We start from the raw sequence: 23,587 nt of genomic DNA, 5'->3' as shown, positions 1-23,587 counted from the left end.
GCAGAACAAGTCATATGTCTGTTCTTAACCTGTGGCTTTTTAGTTAAAAACTTTATTTTTCATTCCTGGCACTTTGGATGTGTTCTCTTAGCAGCTGTAGCCAGTGCAGTGTTTATTCCTCAAGTGAGTTTTACTTTCAGTCTTAAGCTGAGTTTGAGAGTGTCAGTAATGCAGGTGGGCAAAAGCTCAGTATGAGTACTATTAAAAATGTGCTAACAGTTTTGTGTGCATTACCGTAGTTGCATAGGCATGTAATGTGGCAAGTAAAATCTTTGCCCCAATTAGGTATAAAGGAACATGACAAGATAGGATGCCAGGATAGATAAGAGAGAGGGAGAAACCCATAATAGGTAGGGTTATAAGGCTGCCTGCCTGGGTGAAATATTGCATGCCATGTGGTTTGGCTTCTGTAGCTAGCAGGAGAATACTGTGGATTGAGAAACAGTCCAGTTCTGGGCTGAGGTTTGGAAGGTGTGGTTGTGAGGTCAGGTGGTGAATATTAGGGGTCCTGAAAGACAGTGAAGCCACAGAGGGCACCTACCTGCACAGTGAGGTATGCACTTTGTGCTTTGAAATGCATAGTCTACACAGATGAGATAGAAGATGGAAGGAAGCAGCTCATGTAGAAGGAAGCAGACCAAGTGTAGGTTGTCCATGTCTGGAGTTCTCATCCAATTCTTCAGTCTCTAGACTGTTTTCCTTTCCCTCTGAGTCTTCATTCCCTGCACAGACAGTCTTCTGTCTATGCTTTTCTGTTTAGCTTTTTATACTCTCATGCTTTTCTAGATGTTTGGAGGGCTTTCACTAGATAAATTCTTTGTTCCTCCTGGTGCTTTTCTGGATTGTTTTCTGGATATTTGCCATTTTTACTCTTGTTAGTATGTAATTCAGCCCAATTTGAGATCGTTTCTGTGAGGGGAGAAAAAAAAAGACACTTTCTCTGATTTTCTTTGGCATTTCTCTTCCAGAAGAATCATTGCTGCCTCACTTGAAGTGATGTGTGATATCTGACAAATGCAGTAGTATTCGTGTATTTGAAGACTACTGGTTGCAACCTATAATGGATCTCTAAATAGTGCTGGAAAAGCAAGCTGTTGGTGCTAGTTAAAATGAATAAAATCTGAAGCTTGGGGTGTTTTAATCAAAAGGAGGAACCTCAGCTCCCAAGGAAGTACTCATGCATTTGCAGAATTTTTGCAGTGACTGACACTGTTGTCCTGTCATGTTGGGGAGGTGTTGTCTGTCCCTGTGTGCCCCATTGCAACTCAGTGGACAGTGGAGTTTGTCCCCTGTGCAGCCTTGGTTGGGAAAGGAGGCTTTCCAAGTCTTGTGGTAGGGAGTGGATCCCACAAGTCCCAGTGTGTTCTCTGTGACTGTTTAAGCTTTGTCACCTGGGGAGGTAAGGCAGAGGAGAAGGCACTATGCTGTAGTGCTGAGCATTCAGAAATACCTTGATCTGATGATTCCTTGGACCTTTGTGTGGCAGCAAGTTGGGAGACCTGTGTTCTCTTGTGAGACTGCCGCTCTTTCCCCTTGCTCAGGGTTTTTCCTGTGACGAGTAATGCATTGACTACCACCTGTAAATTGTAGAGTGGAGACAGAAATATGTATCTATGCATCTTGAGCTATTCATGAACCTTTTTTGTTGTTACGCTGCTGCAACTGAAATTCCTCAAGCTGCACAGCCCAGCTGCCATAAGCCTCCAGGACAACACTTTGACTGTAATTTGTTTGTTTTAAAGCAACTTTTTTTGTTGCAACAGCTGAGTTAAAGGATCTTACTGCAAATGAAAATTGGGCTGTAGCACTTTTGTCTCCTGCACGCTCTCAGGGAGGTGAGGTGCTGCGGTGATGGTGTATGGTGTGATCCTGAGCAAGCCTGGGCACCACTCCTGTGCTATTTCATGGCTACCTAGAGCGCTGTTAACAGCTGCCCTTTTATGGTGTTGGCGTGAGATTACATCCTTGCTTTTCCCTCTCTGAAGCTGCATTGAGACATGCAAGAGGTCCAGGAGGTCTGCAGGGAGATGGGAGTGCCTGAAGGTACAGCAGGGGAAGAAGACAGGCCTGCTCAGGCACACTGAGGGCTTTGCCCCTTGCCCACTCGCACAGAGCAGTAACAGGAGGCTGTTTGCAGGGGTCTGGCACAGAGGCAGAGCACTGCTGGGATTCCAGTCCCCACTTTGGAAGGAAAAGGAGATGCCAAAGCAGTGTGAGGCACTAGCCTGTCTGGAGCAGCTGCAGTGCCACCTTTGAGAGGGAGAGTGAGCTTTGGGAGCTCCCTGTATACCATCACTTGATGATGACAAACTGCTGGTGCTCAGAAACTGATTCTGCAGGGTCTGGGGAGCTTCCCACCAGTGGTGGGACACTGAGGTTTTCTGTCCTCTCATGCTGGCTCCAAGCTTTCTGTGGAGATCTGAGTGGTGCTTAGTGTGATTTTTCAAGTTCATGACTACTCGCTTTGACATGCAAGTGCCAGCAAGAGTGCCCAGCTGCTTTGCTTTGTAATGTCAGGGTCTTGAGAACTGTGTGAAAATTTTTGCTGTGTCTCAACCTGCTTTCCTTCTGCCTGTGCTACAGGCTCTTTAAAGGAAGACTTCATGTACTCTGTGCCTGATGGCCTGTTTTATTTCTTCAGAGGTATGACTGGTACCAGGCAGTATTACCCTGCTTTCAGTATCCAATTATGAAAGTTGTGGGCATAAGGAAATTAAAAAAAAAGAGTATAATGCCAAAAGCCTTTCTAGCTGGGCTGTGTGCAGTAGTTCAGAGTAGTGCTAATGATCATGTTGAAATCTGGTACCAGTCATCTGGGCTTGAGCGTTCTGGCTGGATTTATTGAGGAGCTGAAAAGCTGGCAGGTGACCGCTTGTTCTGTAGGATTCCTTGCAGTTGTGGCTGGTTTTGTGCACTCCCACCTACACGATCAGACCTGTGCGAAGAGAAGAATTATTGACCTCCTAACCTCATGCCTGTGCCAGGTGCCTCCTCTGTCTTTATACTTGCTGTAGATAGAAAGCAGCACTTCTGGTCCTTCCTCCTTGCTGCCTGACCACTACTTCCAGTTCATTTCTCACCAGTGGCATGCCCTTTCATTTTCCCCTTCTGACAACATTGGGGGAGAATTCTCTCTCATTTCCCCTTTTGTTTTACTTTGCATATTCATTCTTCTGTATTCTTCCCTGGTCTATGTTAGATTTTTATTCACCTGTTGTACTGTATCTTTGGTACCCCCTGAGGCTCTTCCTGTTTCTTAACCCTTCTTCCTATGGTCTTGAGGAGAGTTTTTGTGCTCTGTAATTCAGGTGTGCATTCCAGGACTGTTCTGTAGGATTTGGAGTTGTAGGATGGAGTTGCCAGGATCTGAAGTATCCTTCAGACTCTTGATATGCTGCAGAACAGTCTGAAAAGCCCTTTGGAATATATTTGGTTTGTACAATGTTCTTGGGCACATGGTGCTGTTCTTGGGGCTCTCCCATGCAGCTCCAGGAGTTGAACTTCAATGATGCCTGTGTGTCCCTTTCAGCTCAGGATATTCTATATTCCATAGTCCATGCAGGTGAAGAGGACTGGTGGTAGCACTTTGCTGAAGTGCTGCCTGATCTGTGGCCTGGTTCTGATGTACAGAGCTGCTGGAGAAGGTTGTCTGGGATGAGCCATTGCAGAGCAGTCTTTAAGATTAACCTTTCTGACCCTGAGTCTTTAGTGTCAGAAGTTTATAGGCAATGTGCTTCCAGTAAATTCCTGCAAGCAGCCTGTTCTGCTTTTGGCAGTCAGGCAGGCTTCTTAGATCAGCACACATGCACAGTTAGCCCCAGTGCTGAGGTTAGAGTTATCTGCTGGCTCAAGACTGACCAGATGTTTGAGTGCATCTGGAAGCCTGTTCTCTTACTTAGACATGCAAAGGCTCCCTCTTCCTGTCTGTGCCGACAGACACCACTTGTATCCATTGTTCCAGTGAGTACTGTGGCACCAGTGAGGTGCTGTGGGTGATGAAGGCTGTGCCTGCTGCTGGTGTAAAGTGAATTGAAAGGATTCAAATTCAAGTAGGATCTGTGTTGTCCTGTCTGCTCTTCTGTCCCGTGGGAACACCACAACCCTGTATTGAGGTATCTCAGGTGATGCTGTGAGGTGTATTTTCCAACAGAACAAATTTAAATCTGATTCTGACTTCCTGATGGCTGTGAGTTTTAAAAGGGTTTAAAAGCTAATTTTAAAAAAGATGGGGTTTTTTTATCCTCTGTGTTTACAAGTGGATACCCTGAAACCACGGGCCAAGTTTGGCCTGCATAAATTTTTTTTCATTTCTTTTCCAAGATATTTCATGCTCTTCTCTGCTACTCAAGAAAGAGTACCGGGCCATTAGAGGTCTTTACTGGGTGTCTGTCTGACATGAGCAAAATTTTATTTCTGCCTGTTCCAGCAGGTCTGCCTGCCAGCTGTGTTTTGTGTTATTAATTTTCTTGGTGTCTTGCTGTTGTGTTATAATCCCAGCTGTCAACCAAGCACCACACTCATTAAATTCCCATTCCATGCAAGAGAGGTTGCAAGAGAGCACTGGAAGGGTGAATTGTTGGGTTCAGATAATGACAACTTAATAGCTAAAGCAAAAGTCATGCACACAAGCAAAGCAAAACAAGACATTCATCCACCACTTCCCAGGGCAGGCAGGTGTTCAGCCATCCCCAGGAAAGCAGGCTCCATCACACGTAGCAGTGACTTGAGAAGACAAGCCCCATCATTCTGAATGTCCTCTCTCCTCTTCCCCCACCTCCCTGGCTTTTTGTGCTGAGTGTGATGCCCTATGGTATGGAATATTGCTTTGGTCAGTTAGGGTCAGATCTCCTGGCTATATCCCCTCCCAATATCTTGTGCACTCTCAGCATGCGTGCTCACAGTCATTTGACAGGGAGAAAAGGCCTTGGCTCTGTGCAAGCACTACTCAGCATTAACAAAAACATCTCTATAGTATCAGCACTATTTTCAGCACAAATCCAAAACTCAGCCCCATACCAGCCACTGTGAAGAAAATGAACTCCACCCCAACCAAAACCAGCACAGTCAAATGGGAAATTCACCCATGATGCTGCACCACCTTCTGACTAAGCATCACAGCAGTTTCTTTGATGAAAGGTGCCTTGCTGTGCTGAAGTGAGAGATGAAAGTGATAGAAATCCTGCTATCCTGCTTTGCTACAGCAAGTGGTGCCAATTTTTGATTTGATGAAAGGCAGAAGTTGGGTAAGTGTTGTGCCTGAATCATGGTGTGCTAGGGCTGTGCTCTGCTGCTGCTTTTGGTAGATACCCCGATGATGTATCAGGTGATACTACTGTTGAGAAGACTCAGTGTTACCCTTCAGGAGGAGAAAGCCCAGGCCAATATTCTTATGTTTTTATTTCATGAAAATTGAGTTTTTACCTCAGGACCTGAGAAAAACAATGGTCAAAGAGGACTTTATGTGAGCAAAGTCACTTTAGGAAAAGTCCATGCTGGCCAGCTGCTGAGCCAGGTGACCTGCTGGCTTGGCACCATGTTTTCCTTAAGCCCTATGCTGCAGTGGCCTGGCGTAAACCTGTGTACTTACTCAGCTGTGTCTCCCTCTCTCCCAGCAAAATGAGCTGAACTCCTTCCTGTGGACAATCAAGAGAGATCCCCCATCTTATTTCTTTGGCACCATCCATGTCCCATACACGCGTGTCTGGGATTTTATCCCAGAGAACTCCAAGAAAGCCTTCCAGCAGAGCCACATTGTGTACTTTGAGCTGGATCTCACTGACCCCTACACCATCTCAGCTCTCACCAGCTGCCAACTCCTGCCACAGGGGAAGAACCTCCAAGATGTGCTGCCCCGAGACCTCTACCGCCGGCTGAAGCGGCATCTGGAGTATGTCAAGCTCATGATGCCGTCCTGGATGACCCCAGACCAACGGGGCAAAGGGCTGTATGCAGACTACCTCTTCAATGCCATTGCTGGCAACTGGGAGCAGAAGAGGCCAGTGTGGGTGATGCTGATGGTGAACTCCCTGACAGAGGTAGACATCAAGTCACGAGGCGTGCCTGTCCTGGACCTGTTCCTGGCCCAGGAAGCGGAGCGGCTGAGGAAGCAAACAGGTGCTGTGGAGAAAGTAGAAGAGCAGTGCCACCCGCTCAATGGGCTGAACTTCTCCCAGGTGAGGTGGAGTGGTGTCCAGGGTGCCAGGCTAGCTTCTGAGCTAGATATCACAGCAGAAACAGCATGGGCTGGGGTGCGGGGTAAGTGCTTTCTACCCAGAGACTTGTGTCTGCTCCCTGCAGCCCGTGCCTTTGCCTGCATCCTCAGGAGAATTTGCTAGCACAGGATCAGGCCAGAGCTGAATTCATCCAGGCCTGGCCTACTCTCTTCCTTGGGCAACCTGTTCTCTTCCTTGGGCATGTTCTACCCTCAGAGACACTGGACCCCTTTGGATGTGTGGTCTCTAACTCTGACTGGGCTGACCTGCAGGAGCTCAGGACAGGCTGGGGCTCAGTCTCCAAACTTGTTTTTGTAATAGCAAGTTTAAAAGAAAGAAGTGATTACTTGGGGAAAGCAGGGGTACTGTGAGTAGTGCTGAGAAGTAATTGCTGGTTGGAAAGCATCACAGTGAATATTTTGATGCCCTCAGAAGTAGGGGCCCATCATTTGCAATGAGAAAAGTATATTTTTTGTTTGTTGGGGTTTTTTTTCCCTTCCTTTGTTACCAGGCAAGGGTCAGCACAGCACAGACTAGTATAGGCCCTGGTGCAAATGCCTTTGTGTTTGCAAACCTGTTGGAATTCAGCACTGCTGTTCACGCAGCAGAATGACCTCTGTGTTGTCCATGTGTTGGATGAGGTGCTCCTCTCTGAACCAAATACACCAAGCAGTGGTGTCTGCTGTTGTCTCTGCCCAGTGGGATCACAGGCATAACATTGCTCTCAGATGTGGGGTACCTTTGCTGAAGGGTGGTGCTAGTTTGGGGAGTTGAGTGGCATTTGCTTAGGAATAATCAAGACTTGCATTTTGCAATATGCCCTAGTAGCACAAGATGGGAGGACCTTTAGGGCTGGGGAGTTTGATGCCTGACCTTTCTCCCCTGCATCCTGAAGCCTCTGCTGTCACTGATGCACGGTTTGGAAGGGAAAGAGCAGAAGGTGAGTGCAGCACAGCAAGGGCAGGGACAGCAGCCCAGGACAAATGTCTGAAGAGCTGCTACCCCAGACAGCATTGGTGTGGGGACCATGGTGCAGGGAATAGCACAACAGCCCAGGCTGCATCACTTGAGCAGTCCTTAACTGCAGGAAGGCTTTCTGCACTTCTCTTTTCCATTTTCTGGAGCTGGGCAACCTCATTTGCATCTCCAGTCTTTTGCTTAACACGGTGCTTTGAATCCTTATGATGTTGCTGTTTCCTTGCAGCTAACCTGGAAATAGGCTGGGAAGTCCCTCCTTTTCCAGCTCTTACCTGGCTGAGGATTTATAAGCATTATTGCCCCTGTTTTCCTTTTGCTGGCATTGCCCCTATAGTTTATCATGATAGGAGTGGAGGTGAGGGCATTTTTATCCAGTGCCTTGTAAGAAAGTAGTAGGGAGACTGAGATATATTGACTGCAAGTCATATCCCTGCTAAACTCATGTAAATGTTGACTCTTAGGCCTTCACAGCTTTCTTCAAAGAGCAGGTGTTTTTTTGTTGTTTAGCAGATGGGATAATGCCAAGTGATCCAAGAAGCTGCATGGGCAAGGGACACAACAACATCCAAAATTGCCCAGCCTTCTGAGAAGGCCAGAGAGACAAAATTTGCAGGAGAATCTAGCCTCTAGTTGGGAAAATCATACCCTTTGGTTGCCCCATGGTGAGTGGAGGTGTGCTTTTGCATCATGAAGGCTGCACCTCCTTCCCTCCCTGCTTACTTCCCAGGGAAGGAGCACACTATCCCTTGAGGGAGCAGGTCTGGAGCAGCTACTGCACTGCAAATTCATACCTCCACTGCTGCCCACTACTAGATTTCCAATACAGGCATCAAGGAAAAGGAATACCAGAGGCAGATGATTTTTGTGCTTCTAAGCCATTTCATGGCTGTTTCAGAAACTGACTTGTGAACTTTCATAGTTGGCAATTTGTGTAAGTCTTTGATTTCAGAGCTTTCTTGTCAGTTTTTTCAGACAGTAGAGTTAATTACGTGTTTAATAGAAACCAAACAAAGAGTTTGAACTAGGCTCTTTGGAAAACACTTTCTTTAGTGTGCTGCTGTTTGGAAAGCCCCAGTATTGGGCCACTTCTGTGCAAACACACAGATGTGACTTAGAAATTTCTGTTGGGGAAAGTGGAACAAAACCCATAAGGAATAGTCTAACACTGTACAAGAAATATAGAATCACAGAATGATCTGACCTAGAAGGGACCTCAAAGATCACTTAGTTCCGTCCCCTCCACCATGGGCAGGGACACTCTTCACTAAGACCAGGTTGCTCAGAGCCCCATCCAACTTGGTTTCAAACACTTCCAGGGATGGGGCATCCACAGCTTCTCTGGGCAATCTGTGCCAGTGCCATACCACTCTCACAGTAAAGAATTTCTTCCTAATATCTAATCTGAACCCACTCTCTTTCACTCTGAAGCCATTCCCCCTTGTCCCTTGTAAAAAGTCTTTCTTGTAGGCTTCCTTCCCATACTGGAAGGTGCATTATAGGTCACCCCAAAGCCTTCTCTTTTCCAGGCTGAACAATCCCAATTGTCTCGGCCTTTTCCTGTAGGAGAGGTGCTCCTTTTTTCTAATCCATCTTGGTGGCCTGCTCTGGATGTACTTCAACACATCCATGGTGCTGAGACCCCAGAGCTGGATGCAGGGTTCCAGGTGGGCTCTCAGCAGAGCAGAGCAGAGGGGCAGAATCCCCTCCCTCCCCTGCTGCCCACGCTGCTTTGGATGCAGCCCAGGACACGTTTGGCTCTCTGGGCTGGGAGTGCCCATGGCTGGGTCATGTGCAGCCTCTCACCCAGCAGCACCCCCAAATCCTTCTCCCCAGGGCTGCTCTCCATCTGCTCATGCCCAGCCGGTGCTGATTCTGGGGATGGTCCTGGCCCAGATGCAGCACCTTGCACTTAGTCTTGTTAAACTGCATGAGATTCCCATGGACCCACTTGTCAAGTTTGTCCAGGACCCTCTGGATGTCATCTAGGGAGCTAGGGAGATGCTTTTTTTCTTACAGCAGAATCACAGAGAAATTATTTACTTAGCGGAAAAGCAAGTTCAGTGTTTTCAGTTTGTTTCTGCATAGGGTTTGATTTTTCTTTCACATCCAAAATTATTCTTCTGGTGGTAAGGCAGACTCCCGAGCCACTTTCAAACCATACATTGTTACTGGCTAGGTCCCTGTTTTGATCCATTCTATTGAGCAAGGCCTTGATGGTGTATGTATGCAGGTGAAGGTCTGGAACAGTTTATTCTTGTCTCCCTGGGCACAATGCTCAGTAACTGCAAAGTACAGACAAACCCAAATTAGCAACTCTCTTCTCCTTGTGAAAACAGTAAAAATGAAAAAAAAACCAAACAAAACCCACATACAACAGCCAAGAGTGCCTGTCAAGGGGCTCTTTTTCTTTGGGCTTTTGTTCCAAAGACTCTTGGTTTATGACTCTCTTATTTTACCTGCCAAATCTCTCTGTTCATGCTCAGCTCAGGCTGCCTGCCCATATTGCCAAATCATAAAAGTATCATTTTTGTTCAGTACACAATGATGTGTACACAATCTGTGAAATACTTTACTGCCTTCTCAATCTCTCTCTCTTGTTCCAAGTTCTGTGCAACTTCAGGAATATGGAAAGATTAGTTTGTCTCCATGCCAGGGCCATGGTGTTTATTTTTCCTCTTTCATGCTGTTCCCATCCTAGTTTGTCTCCCACTCCACCTTCTTTGCTGGGTAGTGCCTCTCTTGTTGCAATACCCTGTATAGGTCTCATTCCTAGCTGTGTCTGGGCTTTGTAGCTATGTATGATCTGACACTGCTGACTTCCAGCATGGAGTCAGTCCCTCCCAACTCTTCCTTTATAGTTATGCACGTGCTTACATGTTTGCTATATTGCAGGCATTAGTGCTCCAGCCCAAAACAGCTTTGCTGTTGGCTTCAGTAGTGTCATGAACATCAGCTTAGTACTGGCTCAGAAGAGGAGCAAGTGTTGGCCCTTGTACTGTGCCGGGCACTTGCTTTGGTACACTATGGTGGTACCCAGGCTGTATTCCTCACAAACTGGTCCCTGCTTGAACACAAGGAGGTTGGACTTATGTCTACTCTTTGTGTGGACCCATGGTTAAGAGTGTAAACACTGTCCAGCCATCACTACTTCCTAGCCACGACCCTGGCCAGTTTGGCTTTTTCAATACTAGGACCCTTGGTAGAAGATTCTTGTACCCGATCTTAATTTGAGAATTGTTTCCCCACATGACTTTCCTGTGGTTATACCTTGTCACAGCATTCTTCCTACCTGAGCACCTGAGTGTCTGATTACATTGCTGCATATTCAGACACAGTCTTCAGAGCTGCTTGGGATGCAGTAGGAAGCTGGGAGCCACTAAAGGCTGACTGATCAGGAAATCCTGGCTCCTGCTGCCCCTGTTCCGGCTGTGGGATTACAATTAACCCTTTACGTTGCCTGTCTGTGGGGACACCAACTACCGTCAGCAATGAAAGAGGTGGGAACGACTTAGGGTTGATTAGAAGCTCATTTATTAGAGCATCAGACATAATTGAATTTAGGAAGGGCAACCTCAGAAGACAAGATAATGCAGAAGACATGCTAATATATACCCTTGACTATAGTTCTTCTGTGCCCTATCCAACAATTTTACTACCTTATATGGAAACATAGCTTACCAATCACTAACAATGTTACCTTATATGAAACTATGACATAGTCTTTATTAACATAACAATCCCACAATCCTCTATGCAAAACCCCTTAACAAGCTACTTAACGCACTTTACCTTAGCTTATTCAACTGTATATTTAATCAACATATAATATTATGTCATGCCTAAACTGGCAGGCTCTTTAGCTCAACAACAGCATCTATCTTGATGGTACCCACACAACTTTTCATACTGTGTCTAGACATTCTCTCTCTTCTGCACTTTGCATCCCATGGTTTTTAGGTTGATACCTTCTGCATAGTCAGCCTAAGCAAACTCACGGTCAGTCCCTGCCAATCCAACTCCCACATCTCCCCCTTTTTGTTGGGAATTTAATAAAAATTCCTTACAAAGATTTTTGCAAAGTCTTCTGTAAACAACTCACTAAACGTGGTAATAACATCAACACAACAACTTTTACAAGAACTAACAATCACGTCTTAACCAGAGATAACAACCAACCTGATAAGCCACAACCTTTAAACAGTCCGTTTAATCAGTTTGTAACATTTTTCACTTGTAGTTTCTTGATTCCTTCCTTTAATAGTTGTTAGTTCCTTTAATAGGTGTTCCAGTGTATCGACTCACTATTGTCAGACAGATTCATACAGCATAGTCCTTCAAAGTCTTGGCAACCATGCCCTTATGCCAGCAGCAGAAAGTCACCTTTTATAGTAGAAAGCAACCCTGTTATATAGAGTGGCATGCCTAACACTACTGACATCTGTTAACAGACCACTGAGTGCAAGAGACGTAGCATTGGTATGCTTACTCAGCCAACACCCCAAACTATCCAATTGTTTTAGTGCTTTTGCTGCGTTAACCCAAAATGCCAATATGGATGCTGCAACTCTTTTTTTTTCTTTGTTCCAATAAATAACCTCATCTTTAGTTGAGTTAAATCAATTTAATAGTTTAATCAATTCAATAGTTTAATCAATTCTGATTCAAATTGATGGATGAATCGTTTTTCTTGAGTTTCTCTATTGTGAATTAGTGTGATGTTGGGTGTTAGTAGAGTAAGTCCACCCAGGCTACATGGTCCACCTTTAATGTGTGATGGAAGGGCAGGCCAGGCCCTATCCCCACAAATGAAAAACATCCCTGGTGCCAACCGCAGGCGTCTGTTGCTGGACCATGAAGGTGTGGATGATGTGTTATTGCACCAAAGGTTTTCATTAATATAGACAGGGTGGTAAAGGGAAACATCTCACAGAGCTGACTGATCTTTTGTCAAACTCCAGCTTGAATAATTAAACTTTACACAATAGTCCATTCTAATCAAAGCAAGGAGCTCTAGCTCCTAAGGTTCCAAGGTTGCTGGTAGCGCTGGGATAAGGTACTGAAGCTCTACGCTGCTGGGCCTCCGGTGGTTATGGGCATAGGCAGCTGGGGCATTTTTGTCATCGCATGGGGCTGCCCCGTGCTCGCCTTGAGGTTTCCTGGCAGTGGCTTGCTGTCGACAACATATTTTGACTAGCATTGGCTAGGGTGATGACCACTTCTCTTATATCTGGAGCATTTATTAAGAGCTTTGGATTTATAACAGTCTCATTTAATGTGCCCTTGCTTGCCACAGCCATAACATGGGCCAGGACCTTGCTGCTGCAGCCCTTTTGGAATGGCATTGCTGTTAAAGCTTCAGCAAGCCCTTGGCCTACAGCTTGCACATGAAAAGCTGCAGAGTGCTCTGATGTCCCAAGGTGATTACAACACTTGACCATTTGCATTGCAATTAATCTCTTGCCCTTTTGTGTGTAACTTGTCTCTCTTGGGCTTGCCTTTTGTGTTCAATGTAGGGCTCATTAGGCCCTTGTTTTATTTCTACAAAATCTAGTGTAGGCATATTGCCATTGGGCCCTTGCATAAGTGCCTTTCTTGCTGAATTTTTAATATCATCTAAGGCTTGCCTCAGGAGGTTTGCTGGCTGGTCCTCAGGTTGTTTGTGTGCTCCTTCACTGGCAAGATGATCTGTAGTCAGTGCTGCCAAAGCTTGATTACCCAGGGAGTCCACCAACAATTGATTTAATAGCCTTTTTAGTCCTCACTCCCATAAGGTATACTGTGTTGGTGATGCCAGCCTTGTCATTAAATACTTGATAGCATAAGGGGTTAAACATAAGCTGTGACAGCTGCATGAAATAAATTATTAAAAAATGGTGATTCCCTCCCATAGTCCTTAGCTGCTTTATGTAGTTCCTTTATTTCCCCATAAGTCAGTGGCTCCCATTGTGGATTTGCTCCATACTGTCCCAGTGCCACAATAAACTTTGCTGCCACTTCTACATCCCTTTCTTTAATCACAGCTTTTTGGATCTTTACCCAATGGTGGGAAAAGAACCTGGGGGATGTGGTGGAAGTTCCTCAGATCCAGGAGGGTCCAGGTCATCTTCCAAGGAAGAATAACTTAAAATAAAAGTAGCTTTATTCTTAGAAAGGCTATGGCAGTGATGTTTAGCCGTAGTGGAGGAAGGTGGTAGGCCATGTGACAAGATGGTGGCTTCCAGAGCCAAGGTTCCAGTTCTGGTTTCTGATTACACAGAGGGGGTGTTGCCCATGGAAAGGGCAGAGTAATGGCAGGGGCCCTGGGGCAAGATGGTGGCTTGGGGGGACGCAGGAAAATGGTGGCTGGAAGAAGAGGAGGAGAGAGGAAGAGGTGGAGAAGCAGGAAGGGGAGGGTCCAAGATGTTTTGGCCACCACCATCTTGGGCTGGAGGAGGAGGAGACAAGGACGGCATCTCATCCCCACCTCTTGGCGGGTTCCATCTTGTAACCTACTCACAGGGGCCAAAGGGCAAGGAGCAGAGGGGACTGTGCTGCCTTGGGTGGGGTTGGGATAACAGAAGTACCAGAGCCATTGAACTTAACTTCTAATTTTAAGGTTTCCAAAATAAGGTGAAAAGCAGGCAGCATACAGAGTGATTCAGGGTCTCTCCTAGTAGCTAGATTATAAAGTTTAATGCTCACAGAATCCCAAAAATCAACAGTAATGATCATTGAAGTCATACCATCGGGAAAACTGTGGAAGATCCACTTCATTATCGTCTTCTCTCTTTGAAAATTGTTTGCCATGCTCAATTGAAAGTGCCTTATAACATCCATACATGCCCCCCTGTTCCACAAACATTCCTTGTCCTATGGTAATTTCCCACAGGCTCACCTGCACTCTCGCTGCAGATGAGTAGTTGGATCTGGATGCTTTTTCTTCCAGCCACTCCAAGTGCCTGCTTCTTGTAGCACTCCAAAATTCCCAGAATCCCTGATAGCTGATTTCCCAAACAGCCAGATCTTCTATAAAACTGGAGAGGTCCTTGTTCAGGCGCCACTTGTCGCGTTGCTCTGGACAAGAGCCCGCAAGGACAGAAAATGGTTGTGACAGGTCGGTGCGGAAGGAAAGCGGGTCACAGGTCTTAGGTGGAAAAATCTGAGAGTCCTTTATTCTTCTGCTGCAGTGACAGGAGCACCCCGGAACACAGCCAAACACTAAGACCAGAAGCAAGGGGTGAGCCCAATTTATATACACTAACATAGAACATTCTAGCAACATTCTAACCAATAATAACTGGCAATGAAACCCATATTAACAAAGTCATTCCCATGATCCTCTTTGAACAAACTTTAACTCTCCCTAACTTGAAACAATGTCCCTGAATTTAGGATGTTGCTTCCCATGACCTAGGTTTGATCCCGGCCAAGGCTGGCTCCCTGGCCAGGCTAGGCCTTGGGAGCTCTGCAGGCTCCTACTCTGGCACTGAGGGCTTGAAAGTCCTGTCATTTCCATCTTCCAGCCAGTCTCTCATATAGCTCATTGCAGATAGAAAAGGAAGCAAAATTTTCTATCTTGACCATTTTGTATAATTACGACATTATTTGTTTATGTTTCTACTCAAAAAAACAGCCTTTGCAAGCAACAGAGTGCTGAGAGATTCTTGCTTTTCCCAGCATTTCCATGTTCTGGATTACTAACATGACTGTGAGAACTGTAGACTGCTGCTTAGCAAATACAAACCTTCTGACATGACAGCAACATCATTTTTGCTGTTTAATCTGTGTACCCACTTGGGTGAAAGGGCCACCCTTGATAACCCATTGTATAAAGTTATTATGTAGGAAAAGCCAGTATTTATGGGGAAAGCAGGAAGCAAAGACACCATTGCTTTGTTAACAAGTGTTACATGATTTGTTGGTTGGATTTTTTTCCCGTTCTCAGGGAGTTAGAAGTGATGCCTTGAAATTAGGCACAAAATATACAATATTAAATTGGTGAGATTTGTGCTAGTCTTCTCATTTTGAGTAAAGGGGGTTCTTGCTGCACTTGATTGGCCAGTTATAATAGTTGTCTTTAATTTCCGGAATGATGAGGCCAGATTTGGCAGTGTTTCCATTCACAAAACCTTGGTTCGGGCTCATCTTTGAAAGAACAGTAATGGAGAATTTCAAAAGAAAGAAAAAAGCAAGGAAGGGCACACAGTACAAAATCTGCAAAGAATAGATTAGATTCTGTTTAGGTCCAGATTTGGAGCAGAGCAAGGCAAAGAGCAGTTTCTTGATGAAGGAGCAGACAGAGGAGCAGAGCATTTTATTGCTAAAAATGTTGGATGGGACACTGCTTGCAGTAACGTGGTTGCATCTGCTGCCCCACAGGTGTAACTTCAAGATTTATTTGTTAGGATGAGCTTTTTTTCCTCAAGTGATGGGAACATCAGGGTTTTGTGCACGTGAATTGGAGCTGGAACAAATTAATTGATGCTGTGTGCATCTTTAGCTGCTGGAGTCTGTGACCTAGATTTGTTTTTGTTTTCAGTTTGTGTGTAAACAAACCTGCAGACTCCATGTCTAGACATCAGGGATGGGGAATGGGCTGGCTGGTGGGAACCAAAATAACTAAGGCTTTGCCTATGTATTGAAATAATTACAGTTTAATTAAGATCTTTTTAACTGTCTGGGGATTTTAGGGCTCTTCTCCCAATGAAAGTGGTAGTCAGTGGTGATATGCTGCCTCTGCATTCAAAAGGGTGGGGAGTTTGTTTCAAACAGCCAGGACTCTGTGGTAGGGCTTTGAAATCCCAGACTGTGAACTTTGCTCCTTGCACTTGCACTCCATATGCCTATCAGCTAGCTGGATTTTCCCATTAAAAATGCCCTTAGCTCAGCATATTACACAGCAGAAACAGAAGATGTCAGGTGGCAAACATGGCTTCTTCTTATCTTGTCCTTGCTGCTCCCAAGGAGGTTCCTTGTGAATGTCTGGCTGGCAGTTTTACAGTGTGAGCATGCCAGTGCACTTTCCTTTTCATTCAGTGAGCAAGGGTGGGGCAATGAAATGTGTGCCCTGCTCTGAGAGCTCTTGTGGCTGAGTTATCATGCTAACTACTGACAAGTGCACTAGGCTGGGTTATCCTGCTGTCCTCTGACTAGTAGTGCTAAACTGGTGGGCTGGTTGGCAGGTGCACTGTGTGTCACTGGAGATCCTCCAGCTTTGAGTGAGGGCACTGTTGCTGCAGAGGAGCACAGCCCCGTCAGCAGGCTGAGGGCTGCCAGGCATCATGGCCACTCCAGCTAGCACACAGAGCAGAATGCCTTTTGGAACAGGTCAGGCAAAAGTGAGGAGTGTGGAGCAGGGCAGAGATATGGCCTTGGCTTGGTCAGCTGTTCAGGAGTTGAGTGCCCCTGCATGAAGCTTTGTTCTGCATGTTCTCAAGTTCTGATAAAATTACAGTGGTGGATCACAGTGGTCTGATGCTATGGCTCTGTCAGATGCCTGATCCCAAGAGCTCACTAATTGCCACTGGAGAATCCAAAGCATGGGACTGGCTGCCAGCTTTTCCCTTGGACAAAAGGGTTACCACTGGTCCGAACCAGTCGTACATGCCTTAAAGGTACATGCCTGTGGAAGTTGTGGAAGACAGCTTCCTTTCACACCTAAGATCTGGACTGCACTCCTATCCAGTGCTAACCCTCCTGTCCAGTACTGGTGAGGTGGTACTTCTGGTACCACTGGACACACTCCTGTACCTCAATACCCTTAATACCAAATATGAAGGTTGGTATTTGGCATTAAGGATATTGAGGTGCTGGAGTGTGGCCAGTGCAGGGCAACAAGGCTTGTGAAGGGCCTAGGCAACTTGCCTTATGAGGAGTTGCTGAGGTAGCTGGGTTTTTTTAGTCATGAGGAGGCCCAGGGGAGACCTGGTCCAGATTGGATTGCAAGATCCATGGGGATCCATGTCGCCTTCTGCATCCCAACTGACATGACTCATGGCAGCGGTTCTGAAGACTGATTTTTAATTTTCATTAACAAATTCAGATGAAAAATAAAGCCCAGCTTTAGTTTTCATCTGTTTGATTTTGTGAGGGTTTGTATTCCACTGAAGAGCCTCTGCTGTACTTGTGTGAGCATTTCAGCTGTAACCAGTTTGTACTTTGATGTTCTATTTGTTGAGCCTATCCCAGAAGGGCATATTTTCTATTTGTCAGCTGTTGACTCAGCTACTCCCAGGCCTAGCAGCATCTGTCTTATGACATGGCAGTCATTTGTGTGCTTGGTGCAGTGGTATTGTCACTGTCCCCATCTTTCCTTGTTTATGCATCTGTGTTTGGTTGTGGTTCTTTCAGGCACAGCAGTTTTCTGAGCACTCATGCTTGGGGCTGTCAAAGTCCTTTTTACTCACACTGCTTCCCAGGGAAGAAAAAATGTTACTGTTTTTGTTGGTCCAGTCCCTGTCTGCTCCCTGGTCAAGGTGAACATGCAAGCCAACTTACATATTCTTTCTCATCTGTATTTTTAGGTGTTCTAAGTACTGTTTCTGTTCCCCGTGTCTTCAGTATTTGAAGTGTTTTGTATTTCTCTAAATTCCTACTGCCATACAGTCTCTTGAGAAAACTATTCATTGATTCTGTTGTCTTACTGCAGAAAACTTGCAAAACACTATCAAGGTTTTTGGAAAGGGTATGGTTTTCATTATACTTATTGACTTAAAGTGTTTATATCCTATAATTATTTGCAATAATTTTCATGAAGGCTTTTATTAGATAATTTGAAAGATTGATTGCAAGTAGGATGAGGCTGAAAATAAGATAAGTTTTAAGATAACTGTTTCTTTTTCTGACCTAAGGCAAAAAGGAAAGAGTAGGAACAATTCTTCATTTTTTGTTGATGATAAAGAAAATACTGGATTCTTCAATAAAATTCTTATGATCCAGCAAGCTTAGCAGCTATATGCACACCAGACATCATCCATTTACAGCATGCCTGGATGAAAGATGCTCAGATACTGAGGTGTCTGAGCAGTTTCAAAGGGATTAGACAGATGGATGAAGGATAGTCACACTGGGGGAACTCATACATGTCCCAAGTGCCGTCTCTGGATCAAGACATCTCTCAGCTCCTGAAAGCTTGAATTGAGGGCAGGTGTGAGTGGAGGAGTTGTTCTGGAGGTTATGGGCTTCTGCACCCCTGCGCAGATGTGGACAGTTTGTTCCCAATATGTAACTGAGATGGGCTTGGAAGCTGATGTGGAATGGGTCAGCTGCAGTAAGTTTGGCAGTGTCCCTGCTGGAGCATTCAGATGCCCACGTGTTCTCCCTTTTCACAAAACTTATCTCTCTTGAGCATGCAGAGGTCACGTGAACAGTTGAGTATGTGGGGAGCAGTTGACTGAATTCTGAAGCCAGGGAGAGGTTTAGGAAGGTTTATCCATGGATCTTGAGAACAGTCCTGTCAATTAAGACCAAATGTGTAACAGTGTTTAGTCTGCAATTAGCTGTGATGTCAATCCTGTTCTATTACTGTTTGAGGGAAGATTTAGGTAAGTGGCCTTGTGCTTTTCTCAATCCTTTTGTTCCTAACAAGATTAGCAGGATTGCTAGCTTCAGCTGGAACTCAGATTAATCTTCGACAAAAATAGATACACTCACTTGACTTCTACAAAGTCAGGTCTGGTAAATGCATTACAAGACTATTCTAGCAAATAAAATTTTAATTTTTTAATGGCAGATTTTATGTGTTTATTTTGTCACCTGTTTTGTTTTTTGAGTTCATTCATTAGCAACACATAGTGTTAGAGACTGATTTGCATTTTACGCACTCAAACCCTTCCTTTCTGTACGGATCATCACCACTCCCTCCATATTCCCCAGATAGCACCATATGTGAAAAATATTTATGCATATTTTAGGACCATCAGGCTGTCAAACCTCAAATTAACTGGATTTGCAACTGTGCATCAAATCTGGCTGAATTCAATCCAAAGAAATCCGTTCTTCCAGGTGCTACTTGATGCAGAGAGCAAGCATTATCCTATTCTCTCCAAGATGAAAGCTGACATTCTGGCTGCCTTTGCTGGGTATGTCTGGTGGACAGGTATGGTCACAGTGGCCACTTCTAATAGCTGTAGGGAGAGACCCCACTGAGACATGGTTTGTGGGGAGAATATCATGCCTTGTTGCTGTCTTGAGAGCACCCCATGTAGTGTTAGCCCCTGTGCCTTTCAGCAGGCTCATTGGGATGTCACACAGGATGAGCCATCCTGCTGCCACCAAGGACATGAGTTTCATGGTGTGCTTCATTTGGCTGAGCGGGGAGCCTGCACAAGCCTTTTTTCACTTCTGCCTGAGAGAAGTCAGCACAGGATGGGATCATGCAGTTCCTTGGCTTTGCTCTTCTATCATCTTTTGGCATTTTGAAGAGCTTCCTCCAAGCTCAGGGGAAGTGTTTGTGTTTCTCATGGGAACATATTGTATAAATAATGCCAGATGCTCTACACTAGCAGGAGAGCTACAGCCCTGCTCTGGTGTGCTGCTGGAGGTATCCCAGCACAAAGTGTTGTTGAGGACTCTAGTACTGACACTGCAGTTTGCCTGATTCAGGAGTGTAGGCCAAATTTTCAGTTCTCTCAGCTAAAAGATTTACCTTTGGTTTGGATGCTGGATTAACTTCTTAAAGATCCTAACCACTGAGAAAATTTCATCTAGACATTGTCCTAAACATCTTCCTGCCTTTCCAACTGCAAATCTTTGCGTTCTGGCTCCTGCATACACCTAAAGAATGTGGGTAAAAAGCAGGTATTGATTTGGACTTGCTTTGCAGAGGGGAGCTGGCTAAATCACTCAAATGCTCAAAATCCACTGGTTTCTTCCCAGATTTTTACCTCTCTGTCTTCTGGGTTAGTTATGTCAGAATCCATTGGTAAAGAAAACTAAAGCATCTTAGCTTTCCATGGTTGCACAGGATCACCAAAAGCTAACTCTCCCAGGTCTTTCCCTAGACATCTCACTCAGGCTATGGTAACTCTGTGATTGCTAGCCAAGACCAGAGCTGTCTCAGCAGGAAAGACATGCCCTTGGCCCCTGCTAGGCAGACAGAATTTGCTACTATTCTGAGCTCAGTTTTCAAGCTCCTGCCTTATCCTGGCCAAAACAACTCACTCTGCTGGGAATGTGCAGCAGTTTGATCACCTGATCACAGAACCACAATTTCCAGATTACAGAATATTCAGAGTTGGAAGCATTATCAAGTCCAGCTTTTAAGTGAATGGTCCATGCAGGGTTGAACCACAACCTTGGTGTTATTAGTACCATGCTCTAAGCAAATGAGCTGACCGTAGGGCCACCTGTGATGGCCAATGCCTATAATCTTGTAAGAACTCTCCCAACTTCCATGTATGCCTGAGGGAATTCCTGTCCCTGGAGTTTCAGGGTACCCCCAAAGTGCAAACATACCAAACCCTTCAGTAGCTCTTTGAGAGAGGAACTAAACTCCTGTCACTGTTGATATATTTGGCAAAATGATCTCTGGAAGTTTTTAAGGCTGAAATGTCTGTACTCAAGTACTTGCAGATATCCTGACATGAGGTGTATCCTTACTCTCCTTGAGACCAGAGTGACTAATATAGATAGATAATGTGCCTTTCACTCCTGTGTTGGCCACTACATTTCCAGTTTCACAGCAGCCTGTATATATGGCTTGACTCTGTAAAATGCAGGCATGTCAAGAGTGGTTGGAAGCTTCTGATGAAATAAGTCACTCTGTGCAGCCTAAGTCTGAGCTCCTGTACAGTCTCTGCTGCTCAGCCAGTGTACAGTAACTTGTTATGCTAGGGTAATTTGATCTCAAATTTAACCCCTGTATGAATTTATAAGGCCTGTTAATAAAGATAAATGAGCTATTGTCACAGCTGGAGTCCCATGAGATAAGCTGCGTTTTTGTAATGTTCACAAACAAAGTAGCTACAGACATGTTTTCTAGGAAGGATGAAATGGAGAAGGAAGAGAAGGTAACACTGAATATATTTTTATTTGCTTTGAAGCTGTTGGTAAGTCAAAAGAAGAAGACATGGAAAGCTCAAGGTTTTAGTTGATCAGCAGTAATGCAGGGGATGGAAGTACTTGTTACCAGTATTTCACTGTTCCTGGGTGAGCATCTCCTTGAAACTCCACCAGAGAAGAACAAGAGAAAAATTATACTCCCATTTAGGTACTTCAGCAATCCAAGAAAGCTATTTACCTAAAACACGTATGTGAATAACACTGTCTAGGAAGTATTGTTGCTGTCTTGGGGTAATGCAATTTCAGACCTCGTCTAGCTTAATAAAAAATGAATTAATCACTGAACTGAAAAGGATCCTTCCTTAGGTACAAATAATAATGACTGAACTTTATTTTTATGTGGAAAGAGAATATATAGTCCCAACCAATAATATGTATGATTGGTGCTCTAAGGGGGGTCAGATTTTTGAAACAGGAAAGAATTATAGGCCAAATAAAGTAGAAGGAAGAATTTAAGCATAAAAATAGGAATGATAATTGGGAGTTGTTCAAGAATCCTAATTAGGTCCCCAATAAACCACAGTTCTGCATTTGCAAAGACAAAACTTTTAGTTTTGAAGAAAGCTGGTTTGGTTAGCAAAGGAGATTAAAGCATTAAAAAACCTCAAAATACAATGAATAGATAAAATAGGGCAAGAAACACAAACAAGTAATCTGCAAGCAAAGACAGACAATTGATGGGGAAACTGAAGGGTACCAGAGAAGAGCTTTTGGGCAGCAGATTTGAACAATAAATTCTTTAAATGTATCAGGGATTCCTGAAATGCTAGCAGTGCTCTAGGCTCCATACTAACCAGGAGTGAAAAAACATACTAAAAAAGCAGTGGCGGAAATAATCACTATTTATTTTGTGATGTTTGGAAAAGAGAAGACTCTATTTGTAGCTTGGTCATAAGAGAATGTTTTCTGCTCTGCTGACAAATTGCTTCCAGTAATTGGCAAAAATGTTAAATGTCATTGTTTTTAAATGTTCAAAACAATGGTTAACTTACAGTCCATAATTTTTAGAGACTAAGCCAAGGAGCTCTTTGAATCATTAATTGCACTTGGGAAAATTCAGGGGAGTGGAAAAAAAAAACTACTGTAAGAGCATTTTTCTGGGACAATGAGGGACTAGCCTGCCAGACTACCCAAAGTTCAGTTTGGTTCAGAGCACAGAAAGTCTGATAAGCTCTGCAGCTGGTGGAGAATTGAGAGAAAACAGTATGGTACTAGCCAATTTTCTCTGAATGGGAAACTGGCTTTGTCAGACAACTTCTTCATATGAGTATGATTTTTGGAATAATTGGTGGAGTAATTACACATAGCTTTGGAAGCTTTTGACCTTGTTCCTAGTGATACTCTGATACAGGAGTACACACCAGACAAAATCAAAGTGGCTTATTGTAAATAGCCGAGAATATTAATGCATTCTTATGAAACAGCTGCAGATGGGGAGTCTCCTCCACCAGGGAGTAGGGAAGCTAAAAAAATAATGTAGAGAAGCACTGAAGGTGTCTGTTCCTGGTCCTGTGTTACCCAGTGGCTCTGCCAGTGATACAAATGCTGCGTAAGCGTTGGCACAAGTGTGGGAATGCTGCAGTTGGAGGGGATGTACACAACTGTACACAAGGTCAGCTGTTCTGTGTGAGAATGTACATCTAGAGCAAGGCACAGATGTCAAGCTAGCAAGAGGCCTTGTCTGGAATATCCTGGTGGTGCAACAGGCTTGGAAATATCCATTAACTACTCCCAAGCTCAGTAGTTCAGCTTCGAGGCAACTTGCAGTCCTCATGTGAGTGATAGAAGGAGGGGAGAGATGTTCTGAGGATCCTAGTGCAGGAATGCTGCCTAGTCCAGGTGTCGGCACTTCAGAGAGCATTGAAGAGCTAGATAGTGGCCAGGAGAGAGCTACAAAATTATTCTGGGACCCGAAGACCATGCTTTTATAAAAGGAAAGTTAAAAAACCAAAAAAAACTGAACTTGATCCAACAAGTTGTGTCTAGAGAAATAGACAAATTATTCCTTAAATTGGGTATTTGAGGCAGCAGGATAAGAAATGCTGTATGTCTAGTGGCCTAGATGTTGTTGAGGAAACATGCTATCAGATTCAATATAATTGGTCTCTAGTGAAGGCAATTAGCCAGTTAAACAAATTTCCTTAGGACCTAGTGGAGCTGCCATTATTTAGACTTCAAGTTGCCAGTAGATATTTCTCTGAAACAGAAACTGTTTCTAGGTATCTCCTGATTTGTGCAGGGTATCAATGTACATTTTGATCTATCTGGCCAGGGACTATCTTTATGCTAATGTGAAACCAGACTTTTTCTTACAACGAGTCATAGGACAATAAGGTTTTCTAAAGCAGAAGTACTGT

The 23,587-nt window shown here is 44.5% G+C and overlaps 1 protein-coding gene across 2 annotated transcripts in view; it reads left to right on the top strand.

Annotated features, from left to right (window-relative positions):
* Positions 1–23,587, top strand: part of TRABD2A (TraB domain containing 2A) — an 83,884-nt gene that overhangs the window by 2,491 nt on the left and 57,806 nt on the right. For both annotated transcript variants that reach the window (XM_077171788.1, XM_054652697.2), the window contains exon 2: positions 5,613–6,173. In XM_077171788.1, coding sequence (XP_077027903.1) covers positions 5,613–6,173 — 561 coding nt within the window. The remainder of the gene's footprint in view (positions 1–5,612; positions 6,174–23,587) is intronic.

This window comes from Agelaius phoeniceus, chromosome Z (assembly GCF_051311805.1).
Source record: "Agelaius phoeniceus isolate bAgePho1 chromosome Z, bAgePho1.hap1, whole genome shotgun sequence".
NCBI lineage: Eukaryota > Metazoa > Chordata > Aves > Passeriformes > Icteridae > Agelaius > Agelaius phoeniceus.
This window is presented reverse-complemented; position numbering and strand designations above follow the sequence as displayed.